This window comes from Citrus sinensis, chromosome 3 (assembly GCF_022201045.2).
Source record: "Citrus sinensis cultivar Valencia sweet orange chromosome 3, DVS_A1.0, whole genome shotgun sequence".
Lineage (NCBI taxonomy): Eukaryota > Viridiplantae > Streptophyta > Magnoliopsida > Sapindales > Rutaceae > Citrus > Citrus sinensis.
The window spans coordinates 31,021,690-31,041,913 of NC_068558.1; the positions used below are offsets into that span (position 1 = coordinate 31,021,690).

At 32.3% G+C, this 20,224-nt stretch overlaps 2 protein-coding genes and 1 long non-coding RNA gene across 5 annotated transcripts; 2 read left to right on the forward strand and 1 right to left on the reverse strand.

Moving 5' to 3' along the window:
• Positions 1 to 502: 502 nt before the first annotated feature.
• LOC102619960 (uncharacterized) lies at positions 503 to 4,844 on the reverse strand. Of its 3 annotated transcripts, none has more exons than XR_008053576.1 (5): positions 4,319 to 4,844; positions 2,921 to 4,153; positions 2,741 to 2,807; positions 1,467 to 1,701; positions 503 to 1,173 (listed from the first exon to the last, which is right to left on the reverse strand). It is a non-coding gene; the product is annotated as an uncharacterized LOC102619960 (long non-coding RNA). The 3 variants fall into 3 exon arrangements; XR_008053575.1 differs by having other exon boundaries at positions 2,921 to 4,058; positions 4,319 to 4,838; XR_008053574.1 differs by having other exon boundaries at positions 2,921 to 3,983; positions 4,319 to 4,831.
• A 4,010-nt stretch (positions 4,845 to 8,854) lies between these two features.
• Positions 8,855 to 11,960, forward strand: LOC127900735 (disease resistance protein RUN1-like). The gene is made up of 3 exons (XM_052435936.1): positions 8,855 to 8,895; positions 9,008 to 10,100; positions 11,934 to 11,960. Exons 1-3 carry the CDS (start codon positions 8,855 to 8,857, stop codon positions 11,958 to 11,960), a joined length of 1,161 nt encoding a protein of 386 aa, XP_052291896.1.
• A 1,193-nt stretch (positions 11,961 to 13,153) lies between these two features.
• LOC107177037 (disease resistance-like protein DSC1) lies at positions 13,154 to 19,501 on the forward strand. The gene is made up of 5 exons (XM_052435937.1): positions 13,154 to 13,919; positions 15,477 to 16,545; positions 16,874 to 17,231; positions 17,862 to 18,835; positions 18,941 to 19,501. The coding sequence occupies exons 1-5, from the start codon at positions 13,447 to 13,449 to the stop codon at positions 19,445 to 19,447; spliced, it is 3,381 nt and encodes a 1,126-aa protein (XP_052291897.1). The 5' UTR covers positions 13,154 to 13,446; the 3' UTR covers positions 19,448 to 19,501.
• The last annotated feature ends 723 nt before the right edge of the window (positions 19,502 to 20,224 follow it).

The window sequence follows — 20,224 nt, forward strand, 5'->3', positions numbered from 1 at the left end:
TTTTTTTAAAGGATTGATTATGACTTAAGTAATTTGCTGTAAAAAAAATCTATAAGTGTTTAATTTTTAATTGTCTTTAATTGTAATTTTATTTAAAATGGGGTTTTGTAAGAATAATGTAGGGGTGCCAATAGCTCCACTCTAAATATAAATTTAAGATAATTTAAGACTCCAACTTTAGATCATTACAGAACGTTTCTTTATGGTAAAATGAGGAAGAAATTTCACACATTAGATATCATAAGGCCAACGTTTCTTTATGGCAAAATGAGGAAGAAATTTTACACATTAGATATCATAAGGCCCCCGACGTATGTAAGTGGAAAACTACCTTCACTTCACGAGGAGAGATCAACCTTCATATAGAAGAAAAGGCTAATTTCTGGAAGTGTTACACGTCCGTCGGAACAATGGGTTTCTGAGCTTGGGGTGTCGGCGGAAGAGAGAGATTATTGAGAGAATAACAATTGATTTTTAAATGCCAACGCTCACCAACTTGCAATCTTTTGAACTCGATTAATAAATCCTTCATTCTTGAAAATTACTTTAGCCCTTAAGGTTCACAGAGCATTCGACAGCCCAAGTTTACAAGCAGTGGAAAATCCAATGGCATAGAAAAGACATTGAATTCTTCTTTCTCAAAAGCACAGATATTGCAGCATCAATGAATTTTTATACCTTTACGTTCTGCTTTTATGCAACAAAAAATTTCAATAAACTGACAAAAATTACAAATCAAAATCAAACCCAAAACCCTTTCTCTGACATATAAATAACGATCAAACTCCAGAAAGGCTTGCCCATTTTCCAAGCTCATAAGGATCACAATAATAATATAACTTGATTCTGTTTGACAAAGACAAACCTGTAACCACAAGTGGAGCTCTCAATCCTGAATCATCTTGTTCTGAAGGTTCATCTGCAAATGCTGTAGTCCTTCCCGAAATTAACTGAAGCCGAACCAGGTCTCTGAAGACGTAATGTGATCCAAATAATGCAGCACCTAACAGGATTCTTAAAAGTAAATTTTACATGCCTAGGTAATTTTTCAACACTAGCTGACTTTTCTGGACCATACAAATCTGAAGAAGATGTGATGAGGGATTGGACATCCCATTTTCCCATTGATGACCTTTCCTCCCGGTGTATCTTATTGCTTGCCCAGATTTGCACCTGTAACAGCAATAGGAAGCAAATTCAGGAGGCAGAGAGCACTGCAGGGAAGAAAATTACAAATACTGACTAAATAATACAGCAACCTCAACACACATTCATGAAGGAAAGGGCCGGATAGTTCTTATTCTTTTTCCTTTTAACTAATGACAAAAAGCTACAATTTCTCTAGCAGTTAAATTTGCATTTGAAAATTGTTCCTCTCAAGATTAAAACTCATCAGAATTATTTTGTTTAATTATTTTGGTTCCTTTTCTTTCCTCTCAATTTCAAATTTGATTTTAAATCCTCACCTACATCTACCCAAATAGGATATTATTGATGTGATCTCTGTTAATATCAAACTTGGATTCTGAATGATAAAGGCAAACCAATAGAACAGTGGAAGGTTTGATGCATCTTGGTCATGCAGTCACACGCCAGCTCCAGTAATAGCCAAAACCTCAGCACTAACTGATCTTGGGAAAGGTATCAGGATGTTTCGCCCATTCCCACAAAGAGGTATAGAACCAACCAGTCAACAGAATCCTATAATTACAAATTTCAAGAAGTTATATGTTTGCATATATTGTATATTTCTTGAAATATCTCAAAGAAACAAGAAGAAAAAAAGTAATACTAGAAAGGTAATTACCGGGAATTTATCTACGCATAGCTAATAATTCTATACACTTTTTTTTTAAAGTCTTTTTATGTAGTCTACACCTTTTTTGTTACATATTTATAAATCTGAAGCCTCCCTGCAAAGTCTAAAACTTGTAGGACCAGCTAAATGGATTCTTTGACTTTGTACACACCAAATCCAAGGGTATTCAGAATTTATTTTGAAAGATATACATAAACTTCAAGCTGGATGTCATTTCCATCAATATCGCTTAGGACCAGGCAGTCATAGTACAAGAATTAAAAAAGCACAGGTTAACCAAGATAATACAATAGCTGCATAGGCACAGATTAAGCGTGACAAAGGCCATGTCATTTTCTAACGCATCTCTGCTTTCCATAATGCAACCATTTAACCGTACAATGACTTAATTAATTGTGGTCACTGAAGTCAACCCTTCATACATCCATTCTACTATCAACAGTTGAATATGCCAAAATTGCCAGCCAGATATATATGCTTCTCCCCTAAAGAGTTGTTCCTAAACATTAATAATTTTTGTCATTACCCAAAAAAAAAAAAAAAACACTCAACTGCAACAAGTTCTCGAAGGTCACGACTTGAATAATAATCCTACCTGCAATGTTCAATCTGAAAGTTCTAGCAAAGTATTTCCTCATTAAAAATAACAAATACCAAATCAACTTGAGATGCAACAGGTGACTCCAGACTCTTGGTGGACAGTCAAGTTCTCTAAGCTAGATGACAGAGAAGTTTTAAAAGAAGTTTCAAATCATCTTACTATGCAATAGTTGACTACCAACCATTAGTGGTCAGCATCAGAAAGGAAAAGGACTTAGATGTAGCTCAGCTATGTCAATTATCAAGAAAAGAAACAAAATAAGAATAATAAATAAAAGTATTTCTCACCATGAAAAGATAAAAAAAAAAAAAAAAAATTACCTTGATAAGCTGATATGGAAAGAAATGAGCGGATGAGTGGGGAATTGTGTAATCACCTGTTTGGATCCTGATCAGAACATCAAGAAGAAGAAGAATCCATGAGATTTAATTTTTTAAAAAAGAAAGAAATATAATTAAAACGTAATTGTAATTGGTTGGATATTTATTAACTACACATACCTGGGATTGGATTTCGTGAATTTAAACAGGATACAGTTGTCTCTGTGCTTTGGGATCTATCACATAATGGCAATCTATCCGGACACAAGGTATATCGGCTATCAAGGACCAATATTGTCCTTTATCCTTCTCGAACCTTTCTTCAATCAACGGACATCCATAGATTTCTAGTCTCAAAAGTGAGGTAGGCAGGCCATTGTCTGGAAACTTCTGGAGCTTTGGACAACAACAGAGCTGAAGAGATTCAAATGAAGTGAGGTTTTCAATTGAGGATATGCGTTCCAAATTAGGAAAATTCCAAATTGACAGATGCTTTAGAGAGGCAGGAAGTGCCTTTCCTGTATCTTTCTCTGGTGGAAATGACACCACGCCGCAACATTCTCCTCCAAATAGCGTGAGTAGTCTAACGGAGGTGAATCTGTGCAATCCCGGGCCACGCTCCAATATCAATGGCTTATAAATCTTCTCATAGTCAATACAAACTGAAGCAAGGTTGGTGGGAAAGCAATTCGCAGTGAAAGATCCTATGGTTGGACAATCTTGTATTAATAAGTATTGAAGAGATGTGAGATTGCGCAGGCCGTTGGGGAGGGCCTACAGTTTCTTACAATTAAATATCTCAAGCGTAGTCAGTTTCCTAAAAGGTGCCAGCCCTCCTTCTGGAAAGGAAACAAGGTTTGGACATTCATTTATCCTCAATAGTCGAAGATGGCGGGCCTTGTGCAAGTTATCAGGTAAAACTTTCAGATTTTGACAAATAAAAATTTCCATAGTTTCAAGAGATGTGTTGTCGTCCAACCCTTCTGCTATTGACTCCAGGTTTGAGCAACTAATAATATAAAGGTGCTTAAGAGCCTTCGATAGATTGCCTCTCAATGACAAGAAAGCAAGCTTCGAGCAACGATCAACATAAATATTTTCAAGCGTGGCGGGTAGCTCACTTTTTGACCATAAGGATGTCAGAGATGGACAAGGAATAATCTGTAACTGCTCAAGAACAGAGGTGTACCCACCGCAACTATTGATGTCTGAAATTTGATCTTCCTCTACCAAAGTCCTAAGACTGTTGCAATAGTAGACCATTAATGAACGTTATCTCCACCAGTGGGAATCAATTAATATTTCAAAATCGTTGGCACTGGAAAGGGGGGGGGGGGCGCAAAAAGGAAGACATAGAATTCTATATTAATCACGGCTGGCAACAGTTGAACGAAAGAGGGGCTGTCGCACTCGCTAGAAAAATTCAAAGCACAAGAAGAAACACCACAATAAAATTGAAAACCCCAAAAAATCAAAGAGACGAATGAAAATCAGCTTCATTTCATGCATACCAAGCATAACCAACTGACATTATCTTCAATTCTTCATAAAGGAAAGAACTTTCAAGAGGAAACATACCTGATAGACTGGAATAGTCAAAGGCTCATAGCAAACGGGGCAATCAAGAACCTCTGGATCTTTTAGTGTCACAGAAACCGGCCCATTGTTACTACGTTTCCCAGGATCAGCCGTCTTGTTTCCTTTGCTGCCACCGCCTTTATCAGCAGCTCTGGTTTCTTGTGAACGTGCTTGACGTTGTACAGTAGGAAATTCTTCTTCTTCTACTTCTTCAGAATATTCAGACTCATCAAGATCTTGTTGACTGCTCCTTTGTCTCTTCGGAAACCTGCTGCTACTTGCTCCTCCTCCTCCTCCAACTCCACATACTAATCCAAATCTTACGGTTTTTTCCATTTCTCCTGCTGCGTCTCTCCCAAAAGAAACGGAGATAATCTACTTTGCACTGAGAAAAGTGAACTACAAGACTATTAAAATCTCCTTTTTATCCTTGGGGAACTTTAATTTTACCACCATGCCTGCATGCTGCACTTTAATTTTACCCCAGGAAAGGACAAGCCCAGAAGGAAAAGCAGGGAGGGAGGTTAGAAGTCGTACGGTGGTACCCACAAGGTTTTGGCCCGCGGCCTGCTTGCTCCTACTTCTACGTTTTGTTTTGTTTTTTTCTTAATAAAAACATTTTCCAATTTCTAAATATGAGAAAACTTGAGAGAAATTTCAAGATTATTTTGCTTGTTCATGAACAACTTAATGATTGAATGAATTAATAACAATTGTAAATAGAAATACAATAAAACCTTTCAATAGTCATAATATTGGGACTAAATTAACTTTATTATTACAAGGAGGTTATAACAAGAGCGTAGTTATAAAAATTATTATTTTGATTTGGTTATCCTATTTTCAAAAAATTATTTTATATATTTATGTGATGTTTGGAATATTTAAAGTAATTTTAAAAGTCTATAAAATAAATCAGTATTCCAAACAACTTTATAAAAGTATTTTGCTTTTAGCTTACCCTTTAATGTAAGCATATATATTTTTTACAATTTACAAATAGTTATTACTATGGAGATAAATTTCTTAAAATGAAATATAGAAAAATAATGATTTATTACGATGTAAATCTTATTTTTATTAATAACTGATTAAAATTAGAACCAAATTTTTTTATAATTATATAGATATTATTCTTATATAAAATATTACTATAAAGAACTTTTCCTGTATTTATAATAAGAAATTTGATAAAAAAAATAACTAATTTTGACTTGTCAATCATATGATTGAAAAAATAGATAAAAAATGAGCATATGATTAAAAAAAATCAGCATTTAATAAAAAAGAGAATAGAGGAAAGTCACCTTTCGTGTATATAGGTCAGGGAGCAGGGAGCAGGGAGCAGGGAGCAGGTTGGTTAGAAGGCTTATGCTGGGACCCACGCGGTTTTGATATTTATCTTTTAAAAAAATAATAATTTACAGTATTTATTTGTGGGATAGGAAAATGTGAATAATTGATCGTATTTCTTTATGTGTGCGTGTATATATATGAGAATGAAACTAATGGAAATAATGAAATTCTTCTCACAGTTTTTAAAATTTGAAATTTGCCCCTTTTATAAAATTAAAAAATTAATAGTAATAATAATAGCGACATAATATATTACTACTATGATAACAATAATAATAAATAGTAAAAGAACTAATAATAATGATAGTGATAATTGATAATAATAAATAATAATTATAATAAAAATTATAATGATAACTATCATAATAGTAAATATTATAATTAATTATTATATATAATCGTAATAATAATAATTATTATATTATTGTTATTACTAAAAAAAACCTCTATAAAATAATATTGCTACTTGCTAGGACTAAGAAAAAAATATTATTTTAGAGAAGTTATTTATTTATAAATTTTAATAATTTATTAATTTATTGATCAATGAATATTTATTAATTTAGAAACATAATTTTGTTCTTTTGTTTTTAGGAAGAGTTTTATCAATATTTTTACTTATATATAAACACATATCGTACTTCCTCATGTCAAGAATATCTCCTCCGATAACTACTACACATAATAGCATAGATGTAGTGATGGAATCACTCACTGATTCAACTAGATTATTAAAAGGGTATTTGATAACTTTGCTGATGACAATCACGATTCATATGATAATTGTGTTTTACCAAATGTTTCTACAAAAGAAGTCTTTCAAGCAATAATAATCTTAAATAACTACTTTCTAAAACATGAAGAAAAAAAATATTATATATATACTAAATGTGGCGCATGCTCTACAATAAAAAGAAAAATTAAGAGAGGAGATTGAATTCAATTTAGGAATAAAAAAAAAAAAGCAAACAACTCTATATGCATATATTTGCAAAGAGTTTAATTTAGATTATTGAAGTTGTAAGAAAAACAAAATTCTTTAATGTTATAAATTTTATATTTTTGTAGTTATTGATTTTTATATTCGATTAATTATTAATTTATATTTTCATTGGGCCTTAATGAATTTAAAAAAAATATTATCATATGCATTTAATGAAATTATTAATTTAATATGGTGCAAGTTGGGGGGGAGGGGGAGAAGTTTGTTATTTACCCAAAGTTATTAATTTCTTAAATATTTATTTATAAAAAAATTATTGTATTATTAGTGCAATTATAATTATAACTTTAGGTTAAGAGACTTATAGCCCCGAAACTTTTAAGAAAAGAACAAGTTCATCTCTTTTCTTTTAGAAAACCACTTCCATCTCCTACCGGAAAAAAAAAAAAACAAAAACAAATTTTGTCATGACCCAACCCAGACCTGGTAAGATATTGTCCGCTTTGGGGCTTAACAAGGCCCGCACGGATTTGTTCTTGGAGTGCCCATACACCCCAAAACGCGTCTTGCCAATTAAGGTGTGGATCACCCCTTATAAACCCAGCATCTCTCCCGTGCTTTGCCGATGTGGGATTCGCCTAGGGTGTTACATACACCCCCCCTTGGGGACTCAGCGTCCTCGCTGAGGTTTGCCCCACCATCGCTCAAGAGGACACGCGGAGCCGCTCTGATACCATAATGTCATGACCCAACCCAGACCTGGTAAGATATTGTCCGCTTTGGGCCTTAACAAGGCCCGCACGGATTTGTTCTTGGGGTGCCCATACACCCCAAAACGCGTCTTGCCAATTAAGGTGTGGATCACCCCTTATAAACCCAGCATCTCTCCCGTGCTTTGCCGATGTGGGATTCGCCTAGGGTGTTACAAATTTACCCTTTTATTTTTAGAAAAGAGCTTCCACACATGACACAACTTATAAGAAAAAATCATTGCATAGGTCAAAACTAGTTAAATATACCAGATTTAACGGTAGAAGTTAATGGCAAGAGGTGAGATGGTCCTTTGACAGAGGTACATTTAACTTTTTAAGCAAAATTTTGGTGGCATATTTTTTATTTTTTTTAATTTTTTTTTAAACTGAAAGAAATCCCACCTCAAGTCCTCAACGTAATAGTCATCCCAAATTCGACATGCCATTATAGGAACAACCAGTATGACCCACGTTATATTCAAAGTGATCTCTAGACATCTCTTTTGTTTTTTTAAACAGTCAATAATAAATAGGGTAATCTTTAATTGAGTCCTTATTATTTATAGAAAAAAAATTCAAAGACCAAAGGTTTATAAAATAAATCAATTAAATCCTTTTAAATACAAATTTATGTCTTTCAGATTCTTCACCTAATTCTTTTGTCATAAAAGTTAGTGAAAACGTTAATTTAAACATAAAAAGATAACTATATTCCCATATATATCATATTAGTGATTTAAAGTACAATTTTACCCTTATGCATTAATTTTTTTTTTTCAAAGTCCAACAGCCTATTTACCAATTTGAGTAACCGGGAACAATTTCTGCAATAATTTAAACAAAATCTTTAGTTTTTAAACTAATTCGAATATAGAGAGCACCATTAAAAAACATAACCATCATAACTCTTGGAATTACACATGAAAATGTAATTCCCTATCCATGTAATTCCGTCACATTTATAAAATATATGATGATTGTTAAGGATTGTATATCTAAAGAAGACATATTTTGTTTATAAATTATACCAAATTATGAAATTACTTTTGGTTGTTTCATATTAATTTTAAATTCACATTCTTTTTTAGTTTTAATGGTTATATATATATATATATTAAAATTGGCAAAATTAAATTGAATATAATTCATAAAATATATTTATAAAATTCAAAATTAAAATTGAATTAAATACAAATAATAACTAATGAAATAAATTAATAATGGAATAATAAAAAATATGAATATCCACTAAATTTTGAAATTCGCAACAAAATTCATTTAAAATTTTGGAATCCCACCAAATTTATTTGTATATGTCATTATCTTATGACATATATTAGTCATGCATGGAAGTGATTATGACAAATATTAATCATACGCGAAATTTTTCATCAAAACAGTTATGACCAAAATAGTGACAGATAATATGTCATACATAAAATGACATATGTAAACAGTCATCTTATTTTCTTGACACCGAAATTAATGACGGTCGCTCAATTGTCGTGCAACATGATAGATGATAGGTAATATTTTGTCATAAAATTAGCTAACACTGCATGGACACAACTGAAAACATATTCTATTAATTTGTATCCTTTTCAAAATACTTGAACTTATTCTATTATTTTCTGCTAGGCCTGAATCTCATCTAATTGAGGAAATCGCCAATGAAGTTTTGGAGAGGCTAGATGATACATTTCAAAGCGAAAGCAAAGACCTGGTTGGGGTAGAATCTCGCATTAAAGAAATTGAAGCATTATTAGGCACTGGGTCGACGGATGTTTACAAATTAGGGATTTGGGGCATTGGTGGTATAGGCAAAACAACAATCGCTGCTGCTATTTTTAACAAAATCTCAAGACATTTTGAAGGTTCTTACTTTGCTCATAATGTTAGAGATGCAGATCAAACCGGTCGATTACCTCACTTGCGACAGGAGCTTCTTTCTGCATTATTAGGTGGTGAAAATGTGAAGAACATTCCAAATACTGGGCTCAACTTTCAAAGTAAAAGGCTTTCTCGCAGGAAGGTTCTAATAGTTTTTGATGATGTGAATCATCTAAGACAAATAGAATTCTTAATTGAACATCTTGATTGGTTTGCATCTGGGAGTCGAATAATAATAACAACAAGAGATAAACAAGTTCTATCAAGTTGTTGGGTCAATCAAATATACCAGGTGAAGGAATTAGGAGGTGTTGATGCACTTAAGCTTTTTAGCCGATTTGCTTTTGGAAGAGACCATCTTGAAGCAAGTTATGTAGAACCGACGAAGGAGATAGTAAAATATGCTCAGGGAGTTCCATTGGTTCTTAAAGTTTTGGGTTCGTTTCTATTCAAAAGGAGAAAAGAGGAATGGGAAAGTGCAATACGGAAATTAGAAAACGTTCCCCACATAGAGATCCAGGCAGCTATAAAAATAAGTTTTGATGGTTTGGATGACCATGAGCAGAATATTTTTTTGGATATTGCATGTTTCTTGAAAGAAGAGCGTAGAGATCAAGTATTAAGTTTTCTAGATGCCTGTGGCTTCTTTGCAGAAATGGGATTACGCGTTCTTATCGATAAGTCTCTAATAACGATATCACACTCCAACACAATAACAATGCATGACTTGCTACAAGATATGGGAAGAGAAATTATCCGAAAAGAATCAATCCATTATCCAGGAGAGCGTAGTCGATTGTGGCATCACAAGGATATTTATGAAGTTTTGACAAAAAATATGGTGAGCAACAACAGGTTCTCAATTCTATTTTTTTCATGTCAGATTTAGATTAATATTTTGTCTAATTTTTTCCTTTTCAATAAAAGTAGAACTAATACGGTTTAGAATTAATGGAAGAATGAATATAAAGGAAAATCTGTAAAAAAACTGATTTAGTTAAATCGATAATGCGCCCCGCTTAGTTCTTAATTTTTTTATGTTAGATTTAGATTAGTAAATTTTATTTGGGTGCTTGTAGAAAGAAACTTAAAAACAAAAACTTTCTAAAAGCATCGATGAGAGAGGAAGTCATAAGATATTAAACGATATTTAAGTGCTTCCAAATTGGAATTTTTTTTTAATATGGTTCAATTTAATTGATGTATTTATAATTTGTATTCAATTGGGAATTACCTGAAAAATCTACTTCCAAATCTACTTATGCTCAATTATTATATAATTGAGAAGGGAAGGAGGAGTCCCAGCTTAATTTGGGTAGGCCTGGAAGCCTGGGAGTTTCTTTCAATCGATAAGTTGGTGAAAATGTTAACGTGAGTATAAGTAGACAAATACTTGCATGTATATTAAATGTATGCACTCCCACCCTAAATTAAATGTATGCGGTTAGGCTTAAACCGGTGACCTCTTGCATCTGCTGCAAGAGTTAAGCCACTTGAACTACCTTTTAGGAATAAACTAACCATTATCCATGTTTATTAATTCTTTTAGCCACGTTAAAAATCTATAGAAAATTAGGGAGTTTTTCAGATTTGCTCTCCCGTAGACAATTATTTTCCTCTACTAATAATTTTTCGTACTTTCAGCAATAATATTTTTTACATCATTATATAATCTCTTTACATTTAAGATCCTGCAACTAAATAAGCAATTAATTGGAGGCTTGATTGAGTGATCTTAAAGTAGAGTTATTTGACAAGTCAATTGATTTGAAGTAGTAGGAGCTAAAAAAATCCTGTAACTAATAATAAAATTTTAAAAAATTAATGTCCAGTGATGGGGTTATAATTGCGTGGCATCATGCAAATAAAGCATATATGTAATATTATGTTGGGGTTATAATTTAGATTATATTTTCAAGAAATCAAAGTTTGATGGGGGGTTATGGTTGCATAGCAACCTGTAAATAAAAATAATTTATTGGGATGTTGTAAGGTAATATTACAATTTGGACATTAAACATTTTCTTTAATTTTTCTATTCTATATTTGCTAGTAGCTCAACAGAAACTAATAGCAATATAATATTTATTTTTGAAAGAGAAAATAGATAGATTCACTAATTAACAAAAATGAAAACTGGATTGCGAGTTAAATGAATCAAGTTCTATCTTCCAGAAACAACCGCGTTTTGGAGCTGTAAAGCTTCATTAAGCTCACGTGCCTCTCAGCTGGTTCTTAACAGAAAACGAATTGATCAAAACGACAGAGCTTGAGTGCGTTTTGTGTATCAGTTTAAGTAACCACGTGAGGAAGCATGTGACGAAGGCTATTCAGAGTTCGTTAAGGTTGTTAAACCACGTGTCAACGAGCTGCTCATTCTGGAAATCAAGGAAGCTACCCAAACAGAGTATAAAGGCTGGTTTTTGGGGAGATTCAAGTACCAATTCATGAGTCTTGCTGAGAGGGTTTTATGAGAGAGAAAGTGTAAACTTGTTCTCTGTAAAGTCTGGTGTAAGGTTCTGTAACGATCTCCATTACTGTTTCAATAAAGCTCATCTTGAGGCTTCTCCCGTGGATGTAAGCTGAGCATTCCATGCTCAGCTGAACCACGTTAATCTTGGTGTCTGTGGTTCTTTTCTTGGTTCTTGTTTCTGTTTCTTGTTCGTGTTCTTAGTTCTTGTGCTTTTTGATTCTTGAGTGAGTTTGTCTAAATAGATCTTGGGTGTGTGCAACTTGTATTGACTAAATCACAAGCATCCTAGGGCAGTGGTCAGTTTAGCTTGGTTAAAGGCTTGCTGATTCACTACATGGATGCTAGTAAATGTCATGTCCATTTGTAGGTAAACGTTCGTAAATGGCATGTCAATTCATAGTTTATTTGTTTAATACTACTATATAGTTGTATCATTTTGTTTATTTGTAACAATAAATATATATTTGAATTATATAAATTGGATTTTAACTTATTGATTTTTTATTAATTATTAGGGGACTGAAAAAATTGAGAGCATCTGCTTGGATATGTCTAAAGTGAAAGAAATTTATTTAAATCCTAATGCTTTCGCAAAGATGCGTAAATTGAGATTTTTGAAATTCTATAGCTCATCAATCAACCCTAAGGAATATGAATAAGAGCTATTAAAACAAAAAAAAGAATAAGTTTGAAACTAAGTACAATTAATTGAGAGATGAGGACCGAAAAGATAAATTCAGAGATAAAAATTAAAATATCACCCTACTTATAGCTGGCAGTTATGAGTATTAAAGCACAGAAGCACGTGTGTTGATAAGTATGGTGTTCGTGTGGAATTTTCAGCTAAAAGTCTACAAAGCAGTGGAATTAATCAATCATCGTGGAGTGCACGGTGCTTGGACAATGAGATGAAATTGAAAAACTATCACGGAACTTGAAGGAAGGTTCATGGGTAGGGATGACAAAATTCTCCACGGGTTTGGAGCTCCATGGAGCTCCACCCCAAATGAGGAAAATTTTTAATAATTTTTGGGAAATGAGGTGGGGAGTGGGAGAAAAGTAATCCCCAAATTATTAACGGGGTGGGGTTTGGTATTGCACTCCCCACCCCACCCTCACCCCAATCCCCATTATATATAAATATGTTTTTAATTTTTATTTTATCAACTATAATGTCAATTAATAATTTTTTAATTTTTATGTAATATAAACATAATATGAGTAAAAGAAAACCCTACAATATTTTTTTAACTTTAAAATATTATTATATTTTCTTTTCTCTTTTAAGGTGCTGCTCTCTTTAAATATTTTTCACTTTTAATATCAGTTTAAAATATTATTTCAAACTTTTAGAGATTTTTAAAAAAATTTAAACACTTTATAATATGGTGATGATTTTATTTTAAGTCTCTAAGTTTTAATTTACTGAAATCATATTTTTATATTTACTATAAAATAAGTAAATGGGGAATGGGGTGAGGATGGGGGAATCATTCTCCACGTGGGGATTCCCCATCCCCAACTCACTAAATTTATTGGGGAATGGGGTGGGGAATGGAGGCAAAAAATTTTAATGGGGTGGGGAATGGGGTAGGCATCCCCACCCCCACCTCGCCCCATTGCCATCCCTATTCATGGCATCGATTTATTCTACAGGGTCACGCACATTTGGTTCAAAATCTCTCTCTCATCAATTCAACTGTTTCTGTTGATTATGGCTTCTTCTTCTCGAAACAACAAGAAGTATGATGTTTTTGTTAGTTTCAGAGGAGAGGACACCCGCGACAACTTTACTAGCCATCTCTATTCTGCTCTGAGTCGAAAAAATATCCAAACTTTCATTGATGACCATATTAACAGAGGAGATGAAATTCCAGAGTCGCTTGTGAATGCAATTGAAGCATCAGCCATTTCAGTTATCATTTTCTCTGAACGGTATGCATCTTCCAGATGGTGTCTCGATGAACTTGTGAAGATCCTCGAATTCAAGAGAGAGTATGCACAGATTGTGATTCCGGTTTTCTATCGGGTTGATCCATCAGACTTGAGAAACCAAAGCGGGACTTTTGGGGATTCATATTTGAAGCTTGAAGAAAGATTTAAGGAGAATTCAAAGAAGCTGCAGAGCTGGAGGAATGCTTTGAAGGAAGCAGCCGGTTTGTCTGGTTTTTATTCTCAGAACTTTAGGTAATTAAATTTCTTTTCTTCTAATTAACTAATTACCAGTAGATCTGCTTGTTTTGTGCATCTTTCTCCACAAATTCCTGCTTTATACATGCTGTGCTTGCTGATATCTAAGTCATACGTAAATTTGTGGTATTGATCTTTGACCGTCCCGATATTTTGAGGTTAGTATCCGTTTAATCTCTGTCTTTTTAAAAATACTTTAAAACATTTTTGTCGTTAAACTATTACCATTCATGTCGTTACTTTTTGCTATTTTTGATTTGCTTTTCCAATATTACCTTCTTATAATAACATTTCTTTTTTTTTTTTTATCAATAAAAAAAATTAAATTACCAATTTAACTCCAAAAATAAAATAAAAACAAAATATATATATTATTTTCTATGGAAGCTCACATATGTAAAAAAAAATTAATATTGTAAAAAAATTAAATTACCAACTTTTTTGGACATTAATAAAAATTAATATATTAATCCTCAGCAGAGTGTTTCACAAAAGTTAATAGGGAAAGTGACATCTATACCCCAAGGTTTGGGGAAATGGTCATCAACACTCCCAAGTTTTCAAAGAGGGACACCAAGACCCCCTTTTGACCATTATATCCTTTATCTCTATTTTCCCAAAAGAATTAACTCTAATATTTTACAATAAATAGAAATATAATATTAAAATAAATGTAATAATATATACATTTTAAAATAATTTCAATATTTAAAAATATTTTAATATTTTATAATCTATTAGATATATTTTATTATATTAAAGTAAATTTTATGATAAATAGAATCGTAATATTAAAATAAATGTATTAAAAAATTAAATTATTTTAAATATTACGTAAAACAATAATTTTAACAATATTAGTATGTGAGAATGGTTTTAATTGTAGAATGTATTTAATGCAAATATTTATTTAAAATCTCTACAATGAATAAAAATATTGTTAAAATAAATATAATAATTTACATATTAAAATTTATTAAACTATTAAATATTTTATTATTGTTAGTCTACTGCATAGATTACATTATTTATATGGTATTTGCATTTACTAAAAATTTTAATGTCAATTTTTTAGAATAATAGAGGTAAAGGGTATAATGGTCAAAAGGGGGTCTTGGTATCCCTCTTTAAAAACTTGGAGGTGTTGGTGACCATTTCCCCAAACCTTGGGGGTGTAGATGTCCTTTTTCCAAGTTAATATATATATTTTTCATTTTTATTTTATTTTTTGGGGATTAAATTGGTAATTTACTTTTTTTATTAATGTCAAAAAAATTATTATAAAAGGGTAATATTGTAAAATCAAGCCAAAAAGAACAAAAAGTAACGGTATAGGTGTCAATAGTTAACGGTAAGGATATTTTGAGATAAATTTTTAAAAATACAGGAACTAAAAGAGCACTAATCTCAAAATATAGGAATTAAAATAGCTTTTACCCTTTAAACTCCTATAAAATAATTTTAACATAATTTATCAAAATGATATTTATGTATTTGATTGGGTGCTCTCCCCCTTTTGTATGTGAACTTACTGCTATTTTATGTATTTAATAGGCCCGAATCGGAACTTATAAAGGAAGTTCTTAATCAAATTTTGAAGAGACTGGCTGAAGTATTTCCTCGTGATAACAATAACCAGTTGGTTGGAGTAGAATCAAGAGTTGTGGCAATTCAATCTCTGTTAGGTGCTGCACCTCTATTAGGGATTTGGGGCATTGGTGGTATAGGCAAGACAATAATTGCTAGAGCTATTTTCGATAAAATCTCTAGTGATTTTGAAGGGTCTTGCTTCCTTGAAAATGTTAGAGAAGAATCACAAAGATCGGGAGGATTGGCTTGCTTGCGACAAGAACTTCTTTCAAAATTATTGAAGCATGAAAATGTCATTCTTGATATTGACCTCAACTTTAGAAGGCTCAGCCGCATGAAGGTTCTGATTGTTTTTGATGATGTCACTTGTTTCAGACAAATAAAATCCCTAATCAGAAGTCCTGATTGGTTCATGGCAGATAGTCGAATCATAATAACAACAAGAAATAAACAAGTGCTTAGAAATTGTAGTGTCAAAGAAATATATGAGATGAAGGAATTGCGAGATGATCATGCACTTGAGCTTTTTAGTCGACACGCCTTCAAACAAAACCATCCGGATGTAGGTTATGAGGAATTGTCAAGTAGGGTAATACAATATGCTCAAGGTGTTCCATTAGCTCTTGAAATTTTGGGTTGTTCTCTATTTGAAAAAGAAAAAGAAGTTTGGGAAAGTGCAATAAATAAATTGAAAAGATTTCTCCATCCGAGTATCCAAGAGGTACTAAAAGTAAGTTATGATGGTTTGGATGATAACGAGAAAAATATTTTCTTAGATGTTGCTTGTTTCTTTAAAGGTGAGGATGTATATCCAGTAATGAAGTTCCTTGATGCAAGTGGCTTCTACCCAACAACAGGCATAAGTGTTCTTGTTGATAAGTCTCTCATTGCTATTTCATATAATAAGATAATGATGCATGATTTGCTACAAGAATTGGGTAGAGAAATTGTCCGGCAAGAGTCTATTAATCCTAGAAACCGAAGTCGATTGTGGCATCATGAGGACATCTATGAAGTTCTTAAATATAATATGGTAAGCATTTTGTTGACAATTATTATTTTGGAATAATCTAGCATTAAAAACTTAGATATACAAATATTTATATCATAGAATTAATAGAAGTGTGTCGATGATTGCAAAAAAATAACAATTAGATGATATAGCAATAAATTTCAAACCACGTCAACTTGTATATATAGTTGTTTGTATACATTTTACTTGTTTACACAGTTTTTATGTTTACTGTATTATTATGTTTCTTTTACGTTGCCAATTAAGAGTTTTACCACTTAGCAATAACAATATACTTGAATTATGTCAATTTGATTTTAACTTTATGGTCTTTTATTATTTATATTAGGGGACAGAAAAAATTGAGGGCATCTGCTTGGATATGTCGAAAGTGAAAGAGATGCATCTAAATTCCGATACTTTCACAAAGATGCCTAAATTGAGATTTTTGAAATTTTATCGATCATCAATCAATGGAGAGAACAAATGCAAGGTGTCTTATTTGCAAGGCCCTGGATTTGCTGAAATGAGGTATCTTTACTGGTATGGATATCCATTGAAATCTTTGCCTTCAAATATTCATCCAGAGAAACTTGTTTTACTTGAAATGCCTCATAGCAATATTCAACAAATTTGGGATGGTATCCAGGTATGTATATCTTTATATACTAGCAGGTACAAGAGCCTTTTTTTTTTTTTTTTTTTTGGTTCCAACGCACATCTATACACAAAACCCTAGCCATTAAATTATAATTAATCTAAACTGACTAATATTGATACTGTCTAAAGTATATAGATTCTGTTTAAAACAAAAAATGATAGATCTGGAGATATAGTTATTCTCCCTCTTATACCTCTCCTTTTCGATTCTTTCTCCCCTTCATGGATTCTCTAATATATATGCAATGTTTAAGTAATGAAGGATATAAAGAACAACATGAAGAAGATAAATTTAATTTTGATTCATTTTAAACGATTGAAATGCCTAGTTTATACAAAATGTTTAATGATATAAAAGTTAGTAATCAATCAATCATAAATCAGAGATTCATCTTTCACACACACACATACACACACACACATATATATATACTAGAAATGTTCTAATCCGAAATTTTAAATTGCGGGAACGTCCGGAAAAACACATAAATCATATGGTTTAAGCGCTTTAAGTTGTAAGCCTTTAAAACCCCACGGTTTTAAAGTTTTCCCCGACTTTTAAGATTCCGGACCAGAAAATTACTGTATATATATATATACATATATATATTAGTCAAATATATTCTTTTCAGGTAATAATGTTTAATTGTCATTTGTGCTAATTAATGATTTGTATATCTTGGTCTATTATTCGTCTCAGCAGCAGCATCATGGTAAGTTAAAGCAGATAATTATCTCTGCCGGCAATTTTTTTACTAAAACTCCAAAGCCCTCGTTTATTCCATATCTGAAAGAGCTAGTTATCCTCAATCTAAGAGGATGCAAAGGCCTAAAGAAGCTTCCAGAGATCTCATCACTGAGTAATATAGAAAAGATAATTTTAAGTGGAACTGCAATTGAAGAACTGCCATCATCCGTGGGGTGTCTCTCTGGGCTTGTACTCTTGCACCTTCAAGCTTGTAAAATGCTGAAGAGTCTTCCTTGCAGCCTATTTAAGTTAAAATCTCTAGAAGATCTTAATCTCTGTCGTTGCTCAAATCTAAGGAGATTTCCTGAAGAAATTGGAAACGTGGAGGCTTCGAATAGTCTGTACGCTTACGGAACTGCTTCAAGTGAAGTACCGTCATCTATTGTCCGCTCGAACAACTTTCGTTTCCTAAGTTTCAGGGAAAGCAGGGGTGATAAGCAGATGGGCTTGTCATTGCTTATCTCATTGTCTTCAGATGGCTTGCACAGTCTAAAATCTTTATGCCTACACAATTGCGGCGTCACAAGGTTACCTGAAAGTCTTGGTCGGTTATCCTTACTAGAAGAATTGGATCTAAGGAGAAACAATTTTGAGAGAGTGCCAGAAAGCATCATACAACTTTCTAAGTTGAATTATCTCTACTTAAGTTACTGTCAGAGGCTTCAATCCTTACCAGAGCTTCCATGCAATCTAATATTGTTGTATGCAGATCATTGCACCGTACTGAAATCAATATCAGGTTTATCAGGTTTAACATGCTCGAGGATTGAATATAATTGTCAGTATTTTGACCTGCGTTGTAATTTTAAATTGGATCGGAATGAGATTAGAGGAATTGTCGGAGATGCTCTGCGGAAAGTTCAGCTTATGGCAACTGCAAGTTGGAAAGAAGTACGGAAAAGGGTGTGTCTTTAATTCTCTCTCCTTTAATTAATTGTATATTTCTTTATTTAAATTAAAGTTAACAATTAATTTTTTTTTTTTCAAATTATGAATATTGTGATACAGATATCTTATCCAGCTCTTGAAGGTTATGTCATTTTACCTGGGAATGAAATTCCCAAGTGGTTTAGGTTTCAAAGTGTGGGATCTTCTTCTTCTATAACCCTGGAGATGCTAGCCGCAGGTTGCTTCAATAAAAACAGAATAATCGGCTTTGCTTTTAGCGCTATTGTAGCTTTTTGTGTTAAAAGGTTAACAGCTAAACTGTTCTGTGAGTTCAAATTCAAACCCAAAGATCGCGATCCGCATGTCATAGAGACTAGTTTTCAGCTATTTACAGATGTGGAGTCAGATCACATACTTTTGGGGTACTATTTCTTTCGTGAAGAGGATTTTAATATTCTTCCGGAATACTATTGCAGTCTTGAGGCAGTCCAATTCTATTTTAAGGAAGCTTTTTGTTTTGAACGTTTGGAGTGCTGCGGGGTGAAAAAATGTGGGATCCATTTATTTCACTCCCCAGATCCAAGCGGAAGTTTCAAGTGTAATGAAGAAGAGAAAGAGGAACCATGACCCAAAAGATTGAAATATTCTTGAAGCACATCCATCGCCATCGCAGCTGCTACTTTTCAGTAAATAAATAAATCTTCCCATATATATAAGCCTTGTTTTCAATTCTTTCGGTTGTGTGCTCAGCTGGTAATCTGGTATGATACTACTATAAAAATGACCACTTTTTTCTGCCTCTAAAGTTTTATGAATAATTTAACTGTCACATTTAAGTAGAGCTTTTACTAAAAAATTTAAATATTTGGTTGTCAATGAGAATATTTATTACACTACAAGAAAAAAAGAGATAAGACAACATGAATTTAGCAACGTGCATGTTACGTATGTTGCAAAATCTGATATTTGACAACATTCCAAGACTGCACGTTACTAAAAGTTACTAAACGTTTACGTTTAATAGCATGCTTCATCGCATGTTGTGAAACATATTACTGCAAGAGTCTTTTGAATGTGGCGAATTTCATAGGTCAAATGACAACGTACAAACTAATCACGTTGTTAAAAAGTTTATCTTCAACAACATTCTAAAAGGTGTGTTGTTAATAAAAATGCACCACAACTAGTTAAAATTTAATTTCAATCAAATTTAAAAAAAATAATTAAACATTAATTTATAATAGCGAATTAGTAATCATTTATATTATCTATTTAGTTTTTTTAATTATTAACCATATATTTATTATCTAACTATTAATAAATTAGTAAAAAAATGCAATTCAAAATTTTAATTTATTACTGTAGAATAAATAAAAAATAAAAAATACAATTTAATATTTTATT

What these genes read in the sequence shown, in the direction of transcription:
- LOC107177037 (XM_052435937.1), top strand. Translation starts at nt 13,447, where the DNA reads ATGGCTTCTTCTTCTCGAAACAACAAGAAGTATGATGTTTTTGTTAGT. An exon ending in TTTTTTTTTTTTTTTTTTTG is followed by an intron (nt 17,232 to 17,861) that starts GTTCCAACGCAC and finishes ATGATTTGTATA; the next exon opens with TCTTGGTCTATTATTCGTCT. An exon ending in GGAAAGAAGTACGGAAAAGG is followed by an intron (nt 18,836 to 18,940) that starts GTGTGTCTTTAA and finishes ATTGTGATACAG; the next exon opens with ATATCTTATCCAGCTCTTGA.
- LOC127900735 (XM_052435936.1), top strand. Translation starts at nt 8,855, where the DNA reads ATGACGGTCGCTCAATTGTCGTGCAACATGATAGATGATAG. An exon ending in TGCAACATGATAGATGATAG is followed by an intron (nt 8,896 to 9,007) that starts GTAATATTTTGT and finishes ATTTTCTGCTAG; the next exon opens with GCCTGAATCTCATCTAATTG. An exon ending in AAGTTTTGACAAAAAATATG is followed by an intron (nt 10,101 to 11,933) that starts GTGAGCAACAAC and finishes TCGTGTTCTTAG; the next exon opens with TTCTTGTGCTTTTTGATTCT.